At 43.7% G+C, this 18,890-nt stretch overlaps 1 protein-coding gene across 1 annotated transcript in view; it reads left to right on the forward strand.

The window, feature by feature from the left end:
* Window positions 1-18,890, forward strand: part of CPA6 (carboxypeptidase A6) — a gene marked incomplete at its 3' end in the record, with an annotated part of 235,567 nt that overhangs the window by 68,743 nt on the left and 147,934 nt on the right. Inside the window, exon 2 of the mRNA XM_080938774.1 lies at window positions 10,082-10,157. Coding sequence (XP_080794900.1) covers window positions 10,082-10,157 — 76 coding nt within the window. The remainder of the gene's footprint in view (window positions 1-10,081; window positions 10,158-18,890) is intronic.

Genomic DNA, 18,890 nt, shown 5'->3' on the forward strand with positions numbered 1-18,890 from the left:
TGTGTCCGTAGAATAGTACTTCCTACAGTGGGCCGGGCCTTCCTTCATCAACATTCACGTGACTCTCCTATTCATATGTCCAAAAGCCAGTTTGATCCCTCAGTTATGAATTGTGCTGTCCTCAATGTCTGCTGAACAGTTGCAGCACAATTCCTGCGATGGGACCAATCACTGCCAGCCTGAATCAGCACTCTACCCACTTCCTCTCACCCCCCCCTCCGTCTCCACCTCTGCTGCCCCTCCCCCTCAACCATACCAGAAAAGCTCTCAGTCCTACTCTTGCATCTGCCTCCAGCACTCTAATAATCATTTTCCAAGTCTCTTCAGGAATACAGGGTGGCAAATGCCATCCTGCCCAAGTAAAGACGCTCCTCCTGCTGCAGGAACAGAGACACCTCTTCAGCGAACCCAGAATTACCCCTTCCAACAAAGACCCTTCTCAGAAGAAAACAGCTATAAAACACCCCTGCCCTGTATTTGTCCCCACCCCCTTTCTCCCAGAGTTAGAAATGATAGTTTTCTACTGAAAGACTACATTTCCCAGCTTCCTTTGTGGACTATGGAAATTTCCACCCTCTTAAAAGGGGCCATGTCCCATCCTCCACATAGGCATTTTGGCCATCTGCACGTGTCTGACAAAAGTGCTCCCTTGCTGTGAATAAACATGGGCCAGCCTAAGGTCATACCAAGCCTCTCTTTCTTTCCACCTTCTGTCTCTCTACAGCTTCCCTTAAATAATCTAACAGAAAGGAGAATGGGTAAACATACTCTTTATGAAAATAAAATTGGGTAGATGAAAGGGAAGGTGCAATAGAACGCAAGAGCAAAGAAATCATTTTCCAGAATTCCCTTGTGCCCTACCTGTGCCATGCTGTGTGCCCTGTGAAGTTGGGGACTGCAGAAATGACACAGTTCTTTTAATATTGCCCTTCAGGAACAACAGGGGGACCTCCTGGCCTCCAACTGAGTGCATCCCCTTCTTTGCCTGTAACTTTGGAACAGGCACCAGGGCCGGCTCTGTGATCTGTAGACATTGAAGGGAGGGTCTGGCTTCCCTTTCTCCATCCAAACTTACTACAGAATGGAGGAGTTTCAGCTGGAAAATGCTATTTGTTAGCAGTTTAGAGTAAGGACTTTATTTTCCCTGGTCAGCTGTAGAGGCACTTTAGAGCTGGCTCTCATAAAGAGAACATCTCCTTATGTGTCCCATCAAAGGCCATTTCTCCTGATTCCTTACAGCGATATACACACCACAGCAGGAGTTGTTCCCATCCAATTTATTAAAGCAAGCAAAATCACAGATCTTCTGCAAATGATATGGAGGGAATCCCTGTGATCAAAGATTTAGCCTCATTCTACCCATGGGATAACAGCCAGAAGGCTTACCTATTCTCCATCCCCAACACACACACACACAGCCCAGTATCTAATTTTACACAGTAGAATAATCTAAGTGCTTCACATTTTAGGATGATCAAACCCTATCACTTTACAATATAAAATCCTGTAATGACAAAGAAACGGCAGGCACAGGCAAGGGCTACGTGATTGAAAAGCTGTGGCCTGCTTTGGGTGTTTGGGAGATTAAATAATAATTCTCTGCCGTCTCAGAACTTTGTAATGCTAGATGAAGGCCTGCGTGCTTGATGTTGCTCTAATGAAGAAGTAGCATTATCTGCTCTGGACAAGAGGAGCAGAAAGATGGAATCATTCGCCTGCAGTTTTTATGGCTCATAAGAATCCGAAATACAAAACCAGGAAATGGGGTGGATCTGGTCACCTGCAGCTAGAAGCCCTTGATGGCTGGGGCAGAGGTACCAATTTAAATGTGCCAGCATGTTAGCAATAGAACTGTTACCAACCTCAGTTGGAGAGCAGTGTAGAGGCAGAGATTCTGTAGATTGGTCTCCTACCTTACTGGTGGCTGTTCATCTTATTCAAACCCATGGTGTGTCATAAAACATGTGCATTGTGGGGCCACAGGAGGCAAGGAAGACAAGCTCTCCTTTCAATTTAATGTTATGTGTCACAAATACACTGCCTCTGTACTGTGTTCACAGCTCCTCCGACATCTTGAATCAGTGATGCTTCCTAGGATCTGGTACCCAAGCACCCAAAGGTCCTGTATCCATATGAGAACATGGCACTTGTGTAGAAGGATAAGAAATGCCACCTGGTGATGACATGGAAAAGGGAGACTTTGATGGACTGTGTAACCTACCAGACTCCACAGACACTTCGTTGGGGAAAGCAGAGGGAATGGCTTTGTGCTTTTACCAGCTGACAATAATCCTTTGACTTTTCGGGGTTCTGGGTGCTTAATTTTAGGCTGCTAATATTAACACCATCTTACTTACTAGTCTTAATTAAACTAACTCCCGAACTACTGTGAAATGTCAAAACCCGCATCCTTAGGGTACCGTCGCAGAAGGCTTAGATCTGTGGGAGCTTGACAAGATTAGATACAACTTCCTCCCTGAGGGGTGTCACCTTTCTACATTAAAACCCACCGGATCAACCTTGTGTAATTTGGGAAAGATAATTAGAGCAATTGAGGCAAGCACCGGAGGGAGGGATGTGGCTTGATTTACATATATGAAAATCACCAGTTGGCTCTAATTCCCCTTTCCCTGAGAAGCAATTGGTTTTTATGGTGCATTCTCCTTACTGGCACCATCACCCCTTCTGTGACATCTAGGTGAGTATCAACATAGAAGCCGATCAACATACAGTATTCCTCCACAAAGTGAGTCCCTCAAAGCTGGGCATGGCACCTCATTTGATTAGAGGAGAGTAAACAACAACAAAAGCTCTCCTTCCCTTAGGCAGTAAATATTCAGGCAAGAGTATTGGGACAGATGAAGCCATTTTGTGGCAATGAGGTACACCTGCTCTATTGAAGGAACAAAGGAAAAAGGAGTTAAAAGGAAAAAGAAAACTGAGCTGGAGCCCTCAGCAAACCCTGCTGACTTGATGCTATTCTTTTGATTGATAGGACTCACAAATCTGCATCACTAGTCTCTTCCCAGAGAATCAGGGACCTCACGAACAGAGTCCCTGCATTAGTGTAAAGGAGAAAATGGTGGATTTTAAAAAAATTAAAAGGCAGATTTATTTTAGTGCCTTTTCTGGTTCTTGAGTAATGGGAAGAACAGTGAGCCCCAAGCCCAGCCCCCAGCTCCGTCTTTCCTTTCTCCCTTGTCAGCTCCCTTCGGATGGCATTGGGCCTCCTCTACAGCTCATCTGTAGCTTCTTCTCCATTTCTTTAGTGTTTACAGTACCTAGCACTATCTCCATCCAAAGACCTTTATGTCAGGCTGAAGCTAACCTTCAAAGTGGTGGAGTCCTAAAATCTTCTGAATTGAAAGAGTCACAGGTGAAGACGGACTTGCAGTTAGTTCTCAGGCTACCCATTGGTTATCAGCATAAGCAATTTTGAGCAAACCATAGCCAACGTAATCCTGCTAAGATACGAAACAAATCTAGGCAAAGTTCAACATGGGCTCAGTACTCCTGTATATAGATAGGTAACTGGTTCATCGGTTTACTAAATCCTTAAAGAAATGTTTGCCAAGCTCTAGTAAAACATACATAGCCACGTGAATGCAAGCAACCCTAATTAAACTTGGTGAGTGACAAAAGGAAATAAAAGTAAAGATGGAAAGAGCTGTGAAGAAAGGGTTAGCAAGAGTAGGTGAGGCGGGAGCACTATGGGTTGAATGTGACCAATGCGTTGCATATATGTATGAGTTGCCAAAAATCTAAATCATAGCTAGAAGGTGGCAGAAGAGATAATCAGCCGATGCGGTCACAAAAGTTGTCCAAATACTAACACCTGGTATAGACCCAATAACACAGAGGAAGCATTTTCAAAAAGGTTCAAATTGTCAAGAACTAAAAACTACTGAGTATGATTATAATTTATGTTTGCTAGGATTAAAGTAGATAAATCAAACATTACAACTGAATGAGTCCCCTGTAGACAGTTCCATTTGATTCATAGTTATAAACCTAATTATATTTTTTTCAAAAGCAGAAAACTATATTATAGTTCGATGCTTTTAATGTGATTTGAAATATACTCTAGACTTCTTTGGCATCATACAGATTTTAAACACAGAGAAAATACAAAAATCCATAACTATTAAGCTCTTATGCTATTATTATCTCTATCTGAAAAATAATGACTGCACTCTCTTTGTTGATTGTACATCCACTAAGAAACAAACATAGTCAACTACACAGGTGTAAAGATTCTTCACACTTGTGTGTGTGTGTGTGCATGTGTGTATATACAAAGACAGAAAGTTAGAGACCCCCCCCCCAACAAGATTAACCCCATTGAAAAGGCAAACTCCCAAACTGAGGGGCAAGCTGGGTAAGACTATGAAAAAGTCATGATGTATTTCTTCCAGGTCCACAGAAAACAACCCCAGTGTTGTTGTTAGAGCCATTGCTGTGAACTCTGGTTTGCACTTAACAAAGGGTTCCCTTCAAATGCTGGCCAGCGGCTTCCCACAGAGTTTTCCAACTCTCTGTAGCTGCTCAATTTCATTTCATGTCTGAGATGGCAAGAAAACAACAGAATGCTATGTGAAACTTCCTTAATAAAAATACATAAATCTCTGGGAAAGCTAAAACATTGTTATGTGTGTGCGTGTGTGCATGTATGTGCATTGCACGTACGTGCACCAACACATACATATGCACATAACAAAATATCTTTTGTTAAATAATAATTTTTAAACATAAAGAATAACTGTCATACAATTTCTTTTTTTAATCTTTAAATGTATTCTTCTCTTATACAATACAATACCGTTTCCCCTCCCTCTATTCTCCCCAGTCCCTGCGCTCATCTCCCCTGGCCTCCAGATCTACTCCTCCACTTCCCTTCAGAGGAGGGCAAGCCTCCCAGGGATATCAACCAAGCATTGTATAACATATAATAAGACTTGGTACAAACCCTGATCTCTAGGCTGAACAAAACAACCCAGTAGGAGGAAAAGGGTCACAAGAACAGGCAGATGCACCCCCCACTTCCACTGTTCGTAATTCCGCAAGGACACCGAGCTACACAACCATGTGCAGAGGATCTAGACATTCCCACCAAGTGAAGCAAGGTCACTTACATCTGTATGAGCCCTGCTTAATTGATTCTGTGGGTTTTTCTTGTGGTGTCCTTGGTCCCTCTTTCTCCTGCAATTCTTTGTCCCCCTCTTCCACAGGATTCCACAAGCTCCACTTATGGACCTTAACATCTGTTTCCTTCAGTTGCTGGAGGAAGGCTCTCTGTTGATCACTGGGCTGGGCTCTGATCTGTGTGTATAGAAGTATATCATTAGGAATCTTTTTATTGACTCTCTTTTTGTTCTCTTTGTTTGCTTGCTTGCTTCCTTGCTGGTCATTTGTACTTGGTTCTATCCTAGGTCTCTGGTCTATCCAGCTTCTGGTTTCCTAGACATCCAGGTAGTGTCAAGAATGGGCTCCCTTTCATAATATGGGCCCCCAGAAGGATTAGTCAATTGGGTGGCCACTCCCACAAGTTCTGTGCCACCATTACCCAACCACACCTTCTAAGTAGGACAAATTATGGATCAAGGGTTGTGTGGCTAGGTTGGTGACACAGAAGATGGCCAGTTCAGGCTTCATCTCTCACATTACTTAGAGTCCTGGAGGGCGAGGTTCACCTTCATAGATTCCAGGGAGTTTCTACTACACTGTTTCCACATAACACCCCCCAAAATTTACCCTAGTTTTGGTTGTCCCTCCCTATATATTCTACTGCCTGATGGATTTCTAAGCGAATCTTACACTTAGTCCCATTTCAAAACAACTAAAATAACAAATGCCAATAGCTGTCGGTCCACCAGCCCTTCGTCTTTTGGTTTAAATATAAAAATTCATTCATATGCTCTTCTCTGATCATGCAAGCTAAATCGTTTATATAGTTTCTCTGTGTAATTTATGAAATATTGACTACCTACTCCCTTATACTACATATCATATACAATAGTAACGTGGAGTGTGACTTATGACATCAACAACTGAAATACCTACTTTGGAAATCCTTCCTTTATAGCTCCCTCTTTCCTCTCTTGAATGGGACGATTGCTGCACGAACAGTTAGTTTGTTGTTGGCTTGTTCTCTGTCTTGGGAATGATTTTTGCTGCTTGGGTCTCATTTTTAAGTGCTAAAATAAAAAAGACTGAAAGAAAGAACAATATCCTGATTTGACAAAACCTTCAGCAACTCATGAAGACATAATGAAGATAGTATCTTACTTAATTTAACTTAATGGCCGGGTTATATTTTATGCCTTTTTCCTCCATTGTACATCAAAAAAAGAGATTCTTTCAAAGCTTTTGATGAGAACCAAATTCAAGGTATCGAAAAGATGATGTGGCTTATAAAAAGTCAACTTTCTATTTAATTCATCAAATCTTTATTGACTATCTATTACAGATAAGATATCGTGGTAGACATGTAGCCATTTGAGAAAATGTCTGTAATAAAATACGAGTCTTTTGGAGGCTCTGTGCTTATCTTTCTCAGTGTTGTTAAAATAACTGCAAAAAACCATAGTCATCACTTCTGCCGAACTTTAATCTAAAAGCAAAGTCTAAATCTTCATGTCCTAAGCAAACTGCCACAGGGTGATTTCTCATGCGCTGAGTACTTTATATTGGAACCATAAACCATAAGCAAAAGAGAGAGTATCCATTTAGTGCCCCAAGTCTGCCCAACTGTGTTGTTCCTTATTTACTGCCTTTAAATGAAATTTTTCATGTACATCAAAAACAGTCTCTCAACAAAAGAAATGCAGCTCTCAGAGCCAAGTATGCCATAGCATGACCATGTGAGGGAACAGCAATTTTTGTGCATGAAATTACCTAACAGATTGGATTTTGTTTTAATACCTAAGTATGAGGATTTTTAAGTCAATGGCCACGATAACTGTTAACTTTTCTGTGAGATAAAAGATTTCAAAATTTTGGGCAAGTATTTAATACCATCTTGTCCTCCATGTGACTTTGAAGTGAATCATAGAGCTGAAACACCCCAAATATTTCCTTCTGGAAGCACACACAATTTAAGTTGCCACCCAGTCTAAAGGTACATTTTAGAGAGGAGAACTTAGGCAAGAAATTGAAGATGTCTAATCCCACCTGCAAAAAAACTGATTCACCGGCTTGTGTCATCTCTCTAAAGATAGACAAACTAAGTAAAAATATTGTCAGTGCAAGATGTGTTTGATTAGAAGGGGAGAAAATCAGATTCAACCAACCTACACACTCCCGTCAATCCTTACTCTCTGCCTGATTAGGTCAATTTATAATACATGCCCATTTCCAAATGAACCAGAGTCCCTGGGAGCTATGCAAGACCTATGTCTCAGTCTGTTTTCTGTTGCTCTAGCAGAACACCGGAAAGTTGGCTATTGATGAACAAATGAGATTCATTTAGCTCATGCTTTTGAAAGCTTAAAAACACACGGTCAGGTGCTAACACAGGTTCGGGGTCTGGCAAGGATATTTGCTGTTCCCTCCATGGCAGAGTATGTAGCAGAGACAAGCACGCAGATGTGGAAAAGGAGACAGAACAACCCCATTTGCTCACCCATTCCCAGGAGAAAAGCACCATCGGCTGCCAGGGTCTCCATCCTCAGAGTGACTCAGACACTCTATTTAGCTGCTCCTCCCAGTCCTGCCACAGTGAAAACTTAATCCTCAACCCGACCACTGGGTCCTGACACAGGAGGAGGTGAGTGCCGGAGCAGGCAGGACCTCAAGAGGGAGACTGAGTCTGGAGGGGCACTCAAAACTCATCCCAGTCATGTATGAAAGGCAGCCATGGAAATCCTTCAGTATACCAAGGTAGGCTGCATTTTCTGAAATGTTGAAAAACTGGACATGTGGCCTAAATCAATAGCAGAAGAAAACCCCTACCGGATTTTCTCTGAAGTCATTAGAAAGTGCCCAGTGTCCCCAAGGGACTGCTGCTGGAAATGATGGGATGAGCTGGTGCCTTGCTGAAGTGCAGCCTGAGCAAAGAGCAAATAATAAGCTCCAATGGAAAGACAAGAAGCCATCTTTCTTTAGTGATAGGCATAGCAGGCGTGAGGCTTCCGGGTGCTGCAGTCCCGAGGGCGGGCCCTTCCCAGACAGAACTCCCTGGGAGTAGGAATGAATGAATAAGCAGAAGTACCGACTTCCCAACACACGCTGGGCCTGGCACATAAGGGAATCTTCATGAGATAATCTTCATAAAGGTGTTAACCAGTAAGTGGGTGTTTGTCCTGGTTAAAGGAATAGAAATGGTTGGCTCTAAATGATTAAGCATGGAGGACAAAGGTATGCAGCAAGAAGCCACAGCCCAGATTGGAATCAATCCTCATCCTGTTTCTCCACCTAAGCAGAGTATCAGAGAAGATGAGGCCTGTGACTTAGAGACATGAGAAAATGTAGTGACATATAAGTACACACATGTGCCACATATGTGCACGGAGACACACTCGTACACACAAGTGCACACTGACACACACACACACACACACACACACACACTGACACACATACATATACACAAAGGAAAATGCCCCAGGTCATCTAAGATAGTTATACCCAGCCGTATTTTTCTCTAAACTGAAAACCTAGAGCCTCCCTGTTTACGGTCCCAAATTTTGGCTCCCACTTCAGAAAAATACTGCCTATCAGATTCAGGAAGAATAAGCTTTTTGTTTGGTGAAATGAATGAGGGCACGTGGAGCCATGTGGATTCCCTGCGAGAGAAAGAGCTCTTGTTGCATTCGGGTTACCAATTATTCCCTCACACATCTCACTTGCTTCCAAGACAAAGCGCTACCTTCCGTCGCCTTCCCTGGGTAGCATCATCCTTTGCTCTTGGTTCTTTGAGAAGCAGGTAATAATCAACACTAATCCAAAGCCGTGTCTGAGAATTTATAAAGGCAAGAATAAAGCAACCATTCTGTTATAAGAATGGCAATATTGGGTCTCAGCTACCATTTTCAGAGTTAAATAATCCCATGGGTGGTGGGCTTTTTTTTTTTTTTTCTGTCATGGACTCTCAAAAGAAGAGCAAGGTCCAGGTTGAATTACCCATCTTAAAAAAAAAAAAAAAAAAAAAAAACTCCCGTGGCTGTAAAACAGCTCCAGATTGCTTCCTCTGCATGCTGGAGGAGCTGACAGGGCCCCAGATGGAGCTGTTTCTCAGCAAGCTGTCAGGTGATCCATCCATCAGAAAAGCCACAGCATCCAGCTGAGTTTCCTATCGCTGCCAAGATTTGTATTGGGTCAGGTAGGAGAGGCCGGGGTCTGATGAATCCAGAAGACCCTAGGTCAGAAGCAGCTGAGGCACGGAGGAAAGCTGCGTGCTCAAGCTTCAGCCCCGTGGTGAAATTCAGCATTGTTTGCCAGGGACTTGACAGGGTTTTCTGTCTGCTTGCTTTCTTACGAATTCTGTGACATTGATACTGTGAGGCCATTTGGGATGGTTTTGAGAAAACCAAAGCACAAAGCTGTGTAGAGTAAGGGTGCTCGAAACATGCTAAGTGATTGTCAGCAAGCCAAGAAGGCTTTTCGTTTGAGGACTGAGCAAGGTGTGATGAGATCATTGAAATACCAACTCGGAAGGATTGGAGGAGAGCACACAGAGCTAACATCCATCACCCTGCAGGCAGATGCCTTCCAAATCAGCCTTACCTCATCGTGCAGACTGCCGTCCATTCTAAAGGTAAAGCAGCAATGTAATATGTGAGCTTTATATCTTCGAGCCCTGATGAAAGACTGACAATTACTCAGACCAAGATAGAGGCCACAAGCAATCAGAGGACACCAACAACTGTCTTAAATACTTACGGGTCAATGAAAAGCTGCACTGCTTTTAATAAAAGCACAGAGCGTGTCTTCAAAGATGAAAAAAAAGAGAAAACTAGAAGGTGTTTCTTGCTGTGGTCATGCCTGCCGTACCATTGGCAATGTGTTAAATTAAAGGCAAAGGAAAAGGGACATCTATCTTTACTCTTAAATATTAACTCCCACCTTTCCCCCTCTTTTGCAGTGATAAACTGATAAGACTCATTCCCAAATCTGAAGAGGAAGCGCTTGCACTCAGGAATGTATACCACCAGCTTAAGGTAACAGAGTTTGCACTGTCCTGCGGTCAAGCCCGTGGTGCATTTGCCGACTGGGGTTGAAATTGGAGTTGAATGATGGGAATAATTAGCCCAAGGAAGCAGGTAAAGAGACGGGGGGGGGGGGTACTTAAAGGAGAGTTGAATTCTGACAAGACGTAAATTATTCTATACATCATTATATGCCAGTCCACGGTCTAGCCATCTGCCAGGTAAATGCGCGCCTTTTGAAAATCTGTTGTGTTCCCAGTGAGCATCTGGAATATTCTAGAAGTACTAAATGGTCAATGTTCTCTTTGGGGTTGTATATTTTATTGACAGTTTTCAGATCTCCACTTTTCCCTTTTGGAAACCCTCCTGGAACATGCCTACCTTCTTGTTTGGATGCTGACATTTACATGGGAACTTAGTCATTTACACTGCTGCATTTCCCGGGCTTTCCCAGCAAAGGCTGAAGGTGCTGTTCCGTCACACTCTGATGGTTGTACGGATTTGGAGTGATAGGCTCTCATTTCTCTCTCCCTGCTTAGTTAGTGGCTTCAGCTAAGAGCTTAAGATGAGAGGTGTGGCTATTAACTCTCTTCTACGAGACTGGAATAGGCCAGTCCATGAAGCATGTGGTATTTGAGGCTTCATTCTATAAGACGGCAAAGCAGATTACCAGAGAGCCTCCTTCATCTTCAACATGCGACAGTGATGTTTTTTCTTTAGGTGACAGACACACAGTCCTCTGAGATGCTGGTGTTAAATGATGTGAGAGGGAGGACACCTTCAAGGTGGATGTTTGCCATTACCAGGCCCTTGATCTTTCCTCACTGGCTTGGTTCTTCTACTTGGCAACTTCCTTGTAAATGGTGTACTTATTTGCCGATGGTCTTTGAACTCTGAGGTCATTGATCTTTTTCCCCGTTCTTCCTGACCCCAATTTAAGTAATGCTACCCCTGACCTCCTACAAATGATGGTTGTTTTACCCAACCCCAGAAAGACTTTGCCCAATGTTTCCTAGCACTCCTCCCCTTGAGGAGCCTTCCCTGTGGTACAGACATTAACCCTCAGCAGCAGGCCAGGACTGTCTGCCTTATAATGTTCTCCTGGGCTCAAATAACCAGCCGCTTCCCAAACAGCCCACCAGGGAGCTAAGCACAGTGAAGGTAGAAAGAAAATTTAAGTAGGCTTTTCCATACCCACCCCATCAAGCTTAAATACAGCACAGGGAGAGTGAGATCCCCCTGCTGGAGGAAACAGCTATTTGGAATCAAATACCGGGAAGAAAGGGGTTCTCCATGATGTCAGGCCTTAACTTGTATAAGAAAACAAACGTGAAGGCTGGGGATGTAGGTCAGGGGTGGCTTTTCCAGCATGCACAGTACACTTGGCTCAATCTCTAACAGGGAAAAAAAAGTGTGTCTTAGAGTACACATTTATATATGTGATGGTCACTTGACATTAACAAACGATACAATTAAAATGTATTGAACCCTACAAGGCCACTGGCACAGATGGCCACACATGTATACTGGGTACTTTGACATGAATGATTATTGTTGAAGGACAAGACTTATCCTGGAGAGATGCAACATGTATATCCATCTACTTACTCCATGTATAGGAAACCCATGGCAAACCAAAGCACAGACTCCACCAACATCCAAAATGGGTGAACCGAGTTTTTATTGAGGTTACTTACAGGAGCATGGGTGAGCGGTCACTTAAAGAAGCAGAAATAAATCTAAGACAGATGTATCACCAAATCCCACCCCAGCATGAGTAATAGTTCACACACACACACACACACACACACACACACACACACACACACACACACACCCTGGGAACCTGGAGCACACTGCACAGCCTGCAGACAACTCAGTGGGTTGGAGAATGTCCTTTCCAAGGGACCCAGCTGGTCTAAACCTGTTAGAAGAAGCTTGGCTGGTTTCTGCTTCTTCCAGGAAGCTCATCTTCTCTCTGAGTCTTCTCTGCAGCTTGGCTTGTCCGGGACTGTTTCTTGCTTACTTTTGGAGGGAAAGAGGGACCTGATGAATCTGGTCAATTTCTGGGACTTCCTATTTTGAACAATTTACCTTTTGGCTTCAAGCCCTTTCCTGCAGGATGGACCGTTTCAATTTCAGAGGAAACTGGCGTGTGACAGTTACAAAAAGACATTCCTAAAAATTGCATTTATTTAGGCCTTAAGGAAAGAGGTCAACTTGGGAGAAGATGTTCTGTTGCCATGGGAGCTGAGAAGCCAATCAAAACAAGGGTGGAAGAGCAGCAACAAGGAATAGTAACTTTTATAAGGCCTCATGTGGCTCATGAAAAGCCTGCTCACAGCTGTGAGATACACTTGAAGATAGGGGGCAGAATCAGCAGAGGGGACTCCAGGCACAGCGCCCCCCAAGGTCCTTCTTAGTGGTACCACGTGGAGCATAATTACTAATTCCCGCAGCAGTGGGCCGTGACAGTACATCTACAATGGTGGCTGCCAAGGAGGCTCAAAAGAGACTTGGAGCCCCTGATTCTCATGGGGACCTGATTATGTCATGCTTTTCCTAATACACAGCGCAAAATCGCAGATTCCCAGAGGAAAGCCGGGTGTCTGGTATGAACCATATCCTTTACACAAACGGCGCGAGCACACCGTGTTGCTCTTATCGGTGGCAATGCCAGGAGCCCTCTGGAAATTTACATTCCCAGAAGCTATGCCAATGGGACCTTCTGAAGACAGCTCATCTGGCAGCTCCGCTGAGTGTCTTCTCCTCATATCTCCATTTCCTTTCTCAAGTGACGTCGTTTTCCTGAACCAGAATTTGAGGCATTGAACTCAGATAACTTTCTCCCTAGAGGCACCCTCCTACTTTGATGTGACCTTAAATTATTTGAATTATCTTATCAAGTGATCCTTTCCCATTGTGGGGAGCAGAATTCCAGCCAACTAGAGAAAGCAGTCCATGGGGGGGGAGGGAGGAAGAAGAATTGATTGTCATCTTCTGTCCTGTGGAGCTCATAGGACAGAGTCAGGGTCACTGGAAACAGCTTCCTTGTACCTGTGCAGTGCTCTTGGGGAAAAGAGGAGGAGTGGCCGAAATGAGTGTTGTCCCTCTCTCCTAGAGTAAGGTGTAATTGACAGAATTCTGAAATGGTCCAAATCCCTCTTCCTGTGTGCGCCTGCCCTGCAGAATTGCTTCCCTGTGATTAGAATGGGATAGGTATCCTATAGAATGGGATAGGTATCCTATAGAATGGGATAGGTATCCTATAGGATGGATAGGTATCCTATAGAATGGGATAGGTATCCTATAGAATGGGATAGGTATCCTATAGGATGGATAGGTATCCTATAGGATGGATAGGTATCCTATAGGATGGATAGGTATCCTATAGGATGGATAGGTATCCTATAGGATGGATAGGTATCCTATAGGATGGATAGGTATCCTATAGAATGGGATAGGTATCCTATAGGATGGATAGGTATCCTATAGGATGGATAGGTATCCTATAGGATGGATAGGTATCCTATAGGATGGATAGGTATCCTATAGGATGGATAGGCATCCTATAGAATGGGATAGGTATCCTATAGAATGGGATAGGTATCCTATAGGATGGATAGGTATCCTATAGGATGGGATAGGCATCCTATAGAATGGGATAGGCATCCTATAGGATGGATAGGTATCCTATAGGATGGATAGGTATCCTATAGGATGGATAGGTATCCTATAGAATGGGATAGGCATCCTATAGGATGGATAGGTATCCTATAGGATGGATAGGTATCCTATAGAATGGGATAGGCATCCTATAGAATGGGATAGGCATCCTATAGAATGGGATAGGCATCCTATAGAATGGGATAGGTATCCTATAGGATGGATAGGTATCCTATAGAATGGGATAGGCATCCTATAGGATGGGATAGGTATCCTACAGGATGGGATAGGTATCCTATAGGATGGATAGGTATCCTATAGGATGGATAGGTATCCTACAGGATGGGATAGGTATCCTATAGGATGGATAGGTATTTTATAGGATGGATAGGTATCCTATAGGGTGGATAGGTATCCTATAGGATGTAATAGGTATCCTATAGGATGGATAGGTATTCTACAGGATGGGATAGGTATCCTATAGGATGTGATAGGTATCCTATAGGGTGGATAGGCATCCCCTTGTTGAAGCTGCAGTATAGAACAGAGATATAGGGTAAGCCTCTATGGGGTAGGCCTGAGAAAATCAAAGGAATCTTTATTCTTTTTTTCATTTTACTTTAATTGGATATATTTTATTTACATTTCAAATGTTATCCCTTTTCCCAGTTTCCCCTCCATAAACCCCCATCTTGTTCCCCTCCCTGTACTTCTATGAGGGTGCCCCCCACCCTCCTACCTCTCCACCCTGACATTCCCCTACACTGGGGCATTGAGCCTTGGCAGGACCACGGGCTTCTCCTCCCACTGATGCCCAACAAGACCATCCTCTGCTACATGTGCAGCTGGAGTCATGGGTCCGTCCATGTGTACTCTTTGGATAGTGATTTAGTTCCCTGGGAGCTCTGGTTCATTGGGGTTGCCAACCCCTCAGCTCCAAAGGAATCTTTAGAAGCAAAGAGTTTTTCTCCAGCTATCCGCAGAGGAAGAGATCAGAAGAATGTGGACAAACTGCTATGCTGGGAGCCATTCTTGGGAGTCACAAACCAAGAGCGGCACTGGACTCTGGGATATGAGGAGCCCCCGCTGAAAAAGGAAGCGGAGACATCAGTCCTACAGATCGCAGGACACTGAGGCCCAAATGAGAATGCACCCCAGTGCATTGCCCAATGCTTTGACTTTAGCCCCTTGAGATCCTGAGGAAGATCCAGCCAGCTGGGCCCCTGCTCTGCAGGACTGAGAGATAAGTGGGCTTCATTTGAAACAGCTGAGCTGATGTTGGTTTATCCCCGCAATGGAAAACAGACTTGTAGTACAGTAACCACCTACATCCTGCATTTTCTCTCTCACTCTCCTTGGCCACAGCTCTAAGTTAGTTTTCCTGGTTTTTCTGGCTATAACCAAGACTCTTAGGGAAAGTGAAACTCGGTTCACTGATGTGCTTGGGCTGTAAATCCCCAACGCCTAATCTGAAACATGACCAAATACAAAATGTGCCTACAATATTGAATGGGGTCTGAGCGCTATGGTCAACACATAGCTAATCAGACATAGGCCTGCTATTCCAAAGCTGCTTACTTTCCTAATTAAATTTTATAGTTTTGCTGAAGAATTGAAACAAAGAAAGTTAAACCAAAAATGCCCCCAGAGAACTGGATGGAGAAAGCGCCAGCCAATTAAATTGTTAATTAAGACCATAACCATGGCTTAAATCAAGTTATGATGGAAGAGGAATGGTTTGCAGGTGAGCAAAATTAGAATTCAAACACTCTGTTCTGCCTGCAGCTCCTTACCAGTTCTTCTTGCTGTTAAAAGAAGAGAAGTAGCTTCATGGGAGGCCACAAAGTGTCTCCTATGCAATGGGTCCATCCTTGCAGAAGGAAAATTAATGAGAGTGCTGTTTCCAGAGTCCTTATCAGAGGCAGGGTGAGGTAGGATGGGACAGGAAATTGTCCTATCGGCCCAAGACTCTTGTTTTTACACTGGAGCACAAGCTCAAGGGGATCAGTGGGTCAGGCAGGTGTCATTGACAGCCATAAGAGAGTCTTGAGATCCCAGCCTGAAAATCCCTACTCTCCACGAGGAAGGCTCCATCCAGGCATGGGTTGCCATGGTTACCTGGAGTGTAGGTCCTCCTCATCCTCAGTTGCTCATGCTGTGCTGTAGTGAGCAGACAGGCTCTCTGTGCTCACGGGTGCACTGAAAGTCATACAGCTGGGCTGTAGGAACTTTAGGACCCATGTAATTGCTGGAAGTTCATAAATTCAGACATCCAGCTAGATGGTTTTACCAACTGAAAAACTTGCAAGGGGGAACATGGATGGTACAGCTCATTCTAATGGGAGTTATGGAGTCTCAACTTTATTAGAAACTTGTCTGGTTATAGAATCAAGAGCAGTCTCTTCTCTCTCCCCTCCCCCTTCTTCCCTCCCCACTCTCCTTCTCTCTCACTCTCTCCCTTTCTCCCTCTTTCTCCCCCTCCCTCTCTCTCTTTCATCCTCTTTCTTTCCTCCATTTTCCCTCTTTCTGCACCTCTGCCCATCCCCAAACACAGTCTTTCTACAAAATTTCTACAACTTTATGTATAAGGCTTCCCTCTAATAGGCAATTCTCCTATTTAGCCTCTCAAGTGCTAGGGTTACCTGCATGGCCAGATGATTATAAAATCTCTTACTCATCACTGTGGGAAAGAGGATTCCAAGATTGTTCCCAGAAGCCTTGGTTTAGGTGTGTCCATATCCCCTCTTAGGTAACCCATGGAGAGTAATCTAGATGTTTCTGTAAAAGAACTTTGTACCTAAAACTTCATTCCCAAAGAATTTTATCACAAAGTTGGGAGAATCAAGAGACCCTGACCCAATCAGGTGATCAGCTCCACATGATATGGGACAGGACATCAGACAAGCTCATTTCTGCCTGGAGGAAATCAAATACTGGATGTGGCCATCTGGTGGCTAATAGTTGTTGAGAATGATCCTTGTCTACCAAAAGGAACATAAGACCTCATTTATACAACCTCAAGGAGTGCATTTTACCAAAACTGGTGAAAATGGTGCACTCTGTACTACAAAGGAGACCCTGGCACAAACTGATACATTGATTTCAGCCTAGAGATATCCTGAGCAGAGACTCCAAATTTACCATGCCCAGACTTCTGACCCACAGAAATGGAACAACAACAAAGCCAAGCTGCTGAACCTGAGATTGTTCAAACACCAGCACGGCAGCCTTAAACAGCCATGAACCATGTTCTGGCTGAAGATGCCATTCAGTAGAAAGAAAGAAAATAGGCTTTTCTTTTTCTGTCAAAGGCTTGGTAAGATGTGTTTGCAAATGTGTAGGAGGTGTGAGATTTGGAAGAGGAAAGTGTCTGATAATGTGTTGTGGATTCAAGTCTAGGCATAAAATCTTGACATGTTGCTCATACTTTTGTCCCTCCTTGTGGCTGTTCACAATTACTAAACCAAACACCAGCATCATGAGAGAAGTTATAGCTTGTGAAGGAGGTGGAGAGCATTGGAAGCATTTTTGCAGAAGCTTTCCTCAACATCCTGATGATGGTGATTGTGGTTTCCCCAGAGACTGCTAATGATGTAGCTAGGTTGGTGGTATGACCTTAGGCTGATTCCAGCACTGTGTCTCTTCCCCACTTGTAGGACTTGGTACTTTGGGTATGCAAACAAGCCTCTGTTGAGTTTAGTTTTTAAAATGCTCCTGCTGGGCAGTAGAAACTGCCTTTTCTGAGGTGCCTGGCAGAAGAGTTAGAGAGGTCGACCCATGCAGGCTGAGGGCTGGGATCAAAGAACAAGTGGGTCATGTGACTCGTTATCTCTATGGCTAATCCAAGGTGATTTATTGTGGATCTAGTGGGCGCTGAAAGAGAGAGAACAGAACATTCCCTAAACCCAAGTGCAAGACTTCACTTCTGCCACAGTCTGTTTGCTAAAGCAGAAGGTAATCCCAGACTCAAAGGGTGGAAGGAAGGAAGACCTCCACGCCAATGCAAACAGGGTTAGAATGTGTGGTTAGTGTAATCCACCCATCCTCCATCCATTCCTACCCCATACACATTCCAAGCTCCAATCCCAGATGGAAGCTGTCAGCTACTTAGGTCTATCTTCACTGGCATTTCCCGAGTCCTCTTTATAACAAAATATACAAGATTCCCAGACATTCTGCCTGTTGCTATCACACATAGACACACACACACACACACACACACACACACACACACACTTCTACCTGTTCCCCACACTGTGGGGAAATAAAAGCCTTAACAAGTTACCTCTACTTAACATTGTCTAAGTGTCCCCCATGGTTGACAGCAGTAATTTACAACCCTAGCCAGACATAAAAATCCCTATAAAAATTTTTTCCTTTGAAGTACTAAAGATTGACCAAGGACCAATGAATGGATGGTAGAATCTATTGCCTAGCTTCATCTCTAACATGTTTGTTTGTTTGTTTTTGAGATTCAGTCTCACTAAATTTTTCAGGTTGGCTTTGAAGTCCTGGTACAGCCCCCATACAATCCTTCTGCCTCGAATTCCCAAGTATCCGAGAGTACAGTACAGTCATGCACCATCGTGCTTGGTTCTGAGAAATACTTTAGAAATACTTTCTAAAGGGCTAGCATCATCAGAGACTTGAAATCTTTGCTCAAATGATGCTTGGCTATTAGTATTTATTAAACACTCTAGGATATTCAACATAGAGTCAAGAAAAATAGCTACCATTCCATCACATACATCCTTTGATGTGACACATTGGCCCATCAAGATGGTTCCTGCCTGCTTCTCTGATATTTCATAGTATCTGTCACTAGCTAGTTTTACTGCACTGATTGAAGTTTCTCAGCCAACTGCTTTTCTCAAGTTGACCATATGTTAAGTATGAAACTGAGGCAAAGTATTAGGTTCTCCTGAGAGTCTTTGACTGACACTGGATTCTGTGGATACCTGTACCCTAGCATCCCTATCACTACCTGTTTATCACCTACAATCACCCAAAAGACTGACCAGATCTCACAGATCTGAAACATGACATTCGTGTGAACATATGCAGTAGATGGGGAGACAT

This window comes from Micromys minutus (assembly GCF_963924665.1).
Source record: "Micromys minutus genome assembly, chromosome: 26".
In the NCBI taxonomy this organism is placed as follows: domain Eukaryota; kingdom Metazoa; phylum Chordata; class Mammalia; order Rodentia; family Muridae; genus Micromys; species Micromys minutus.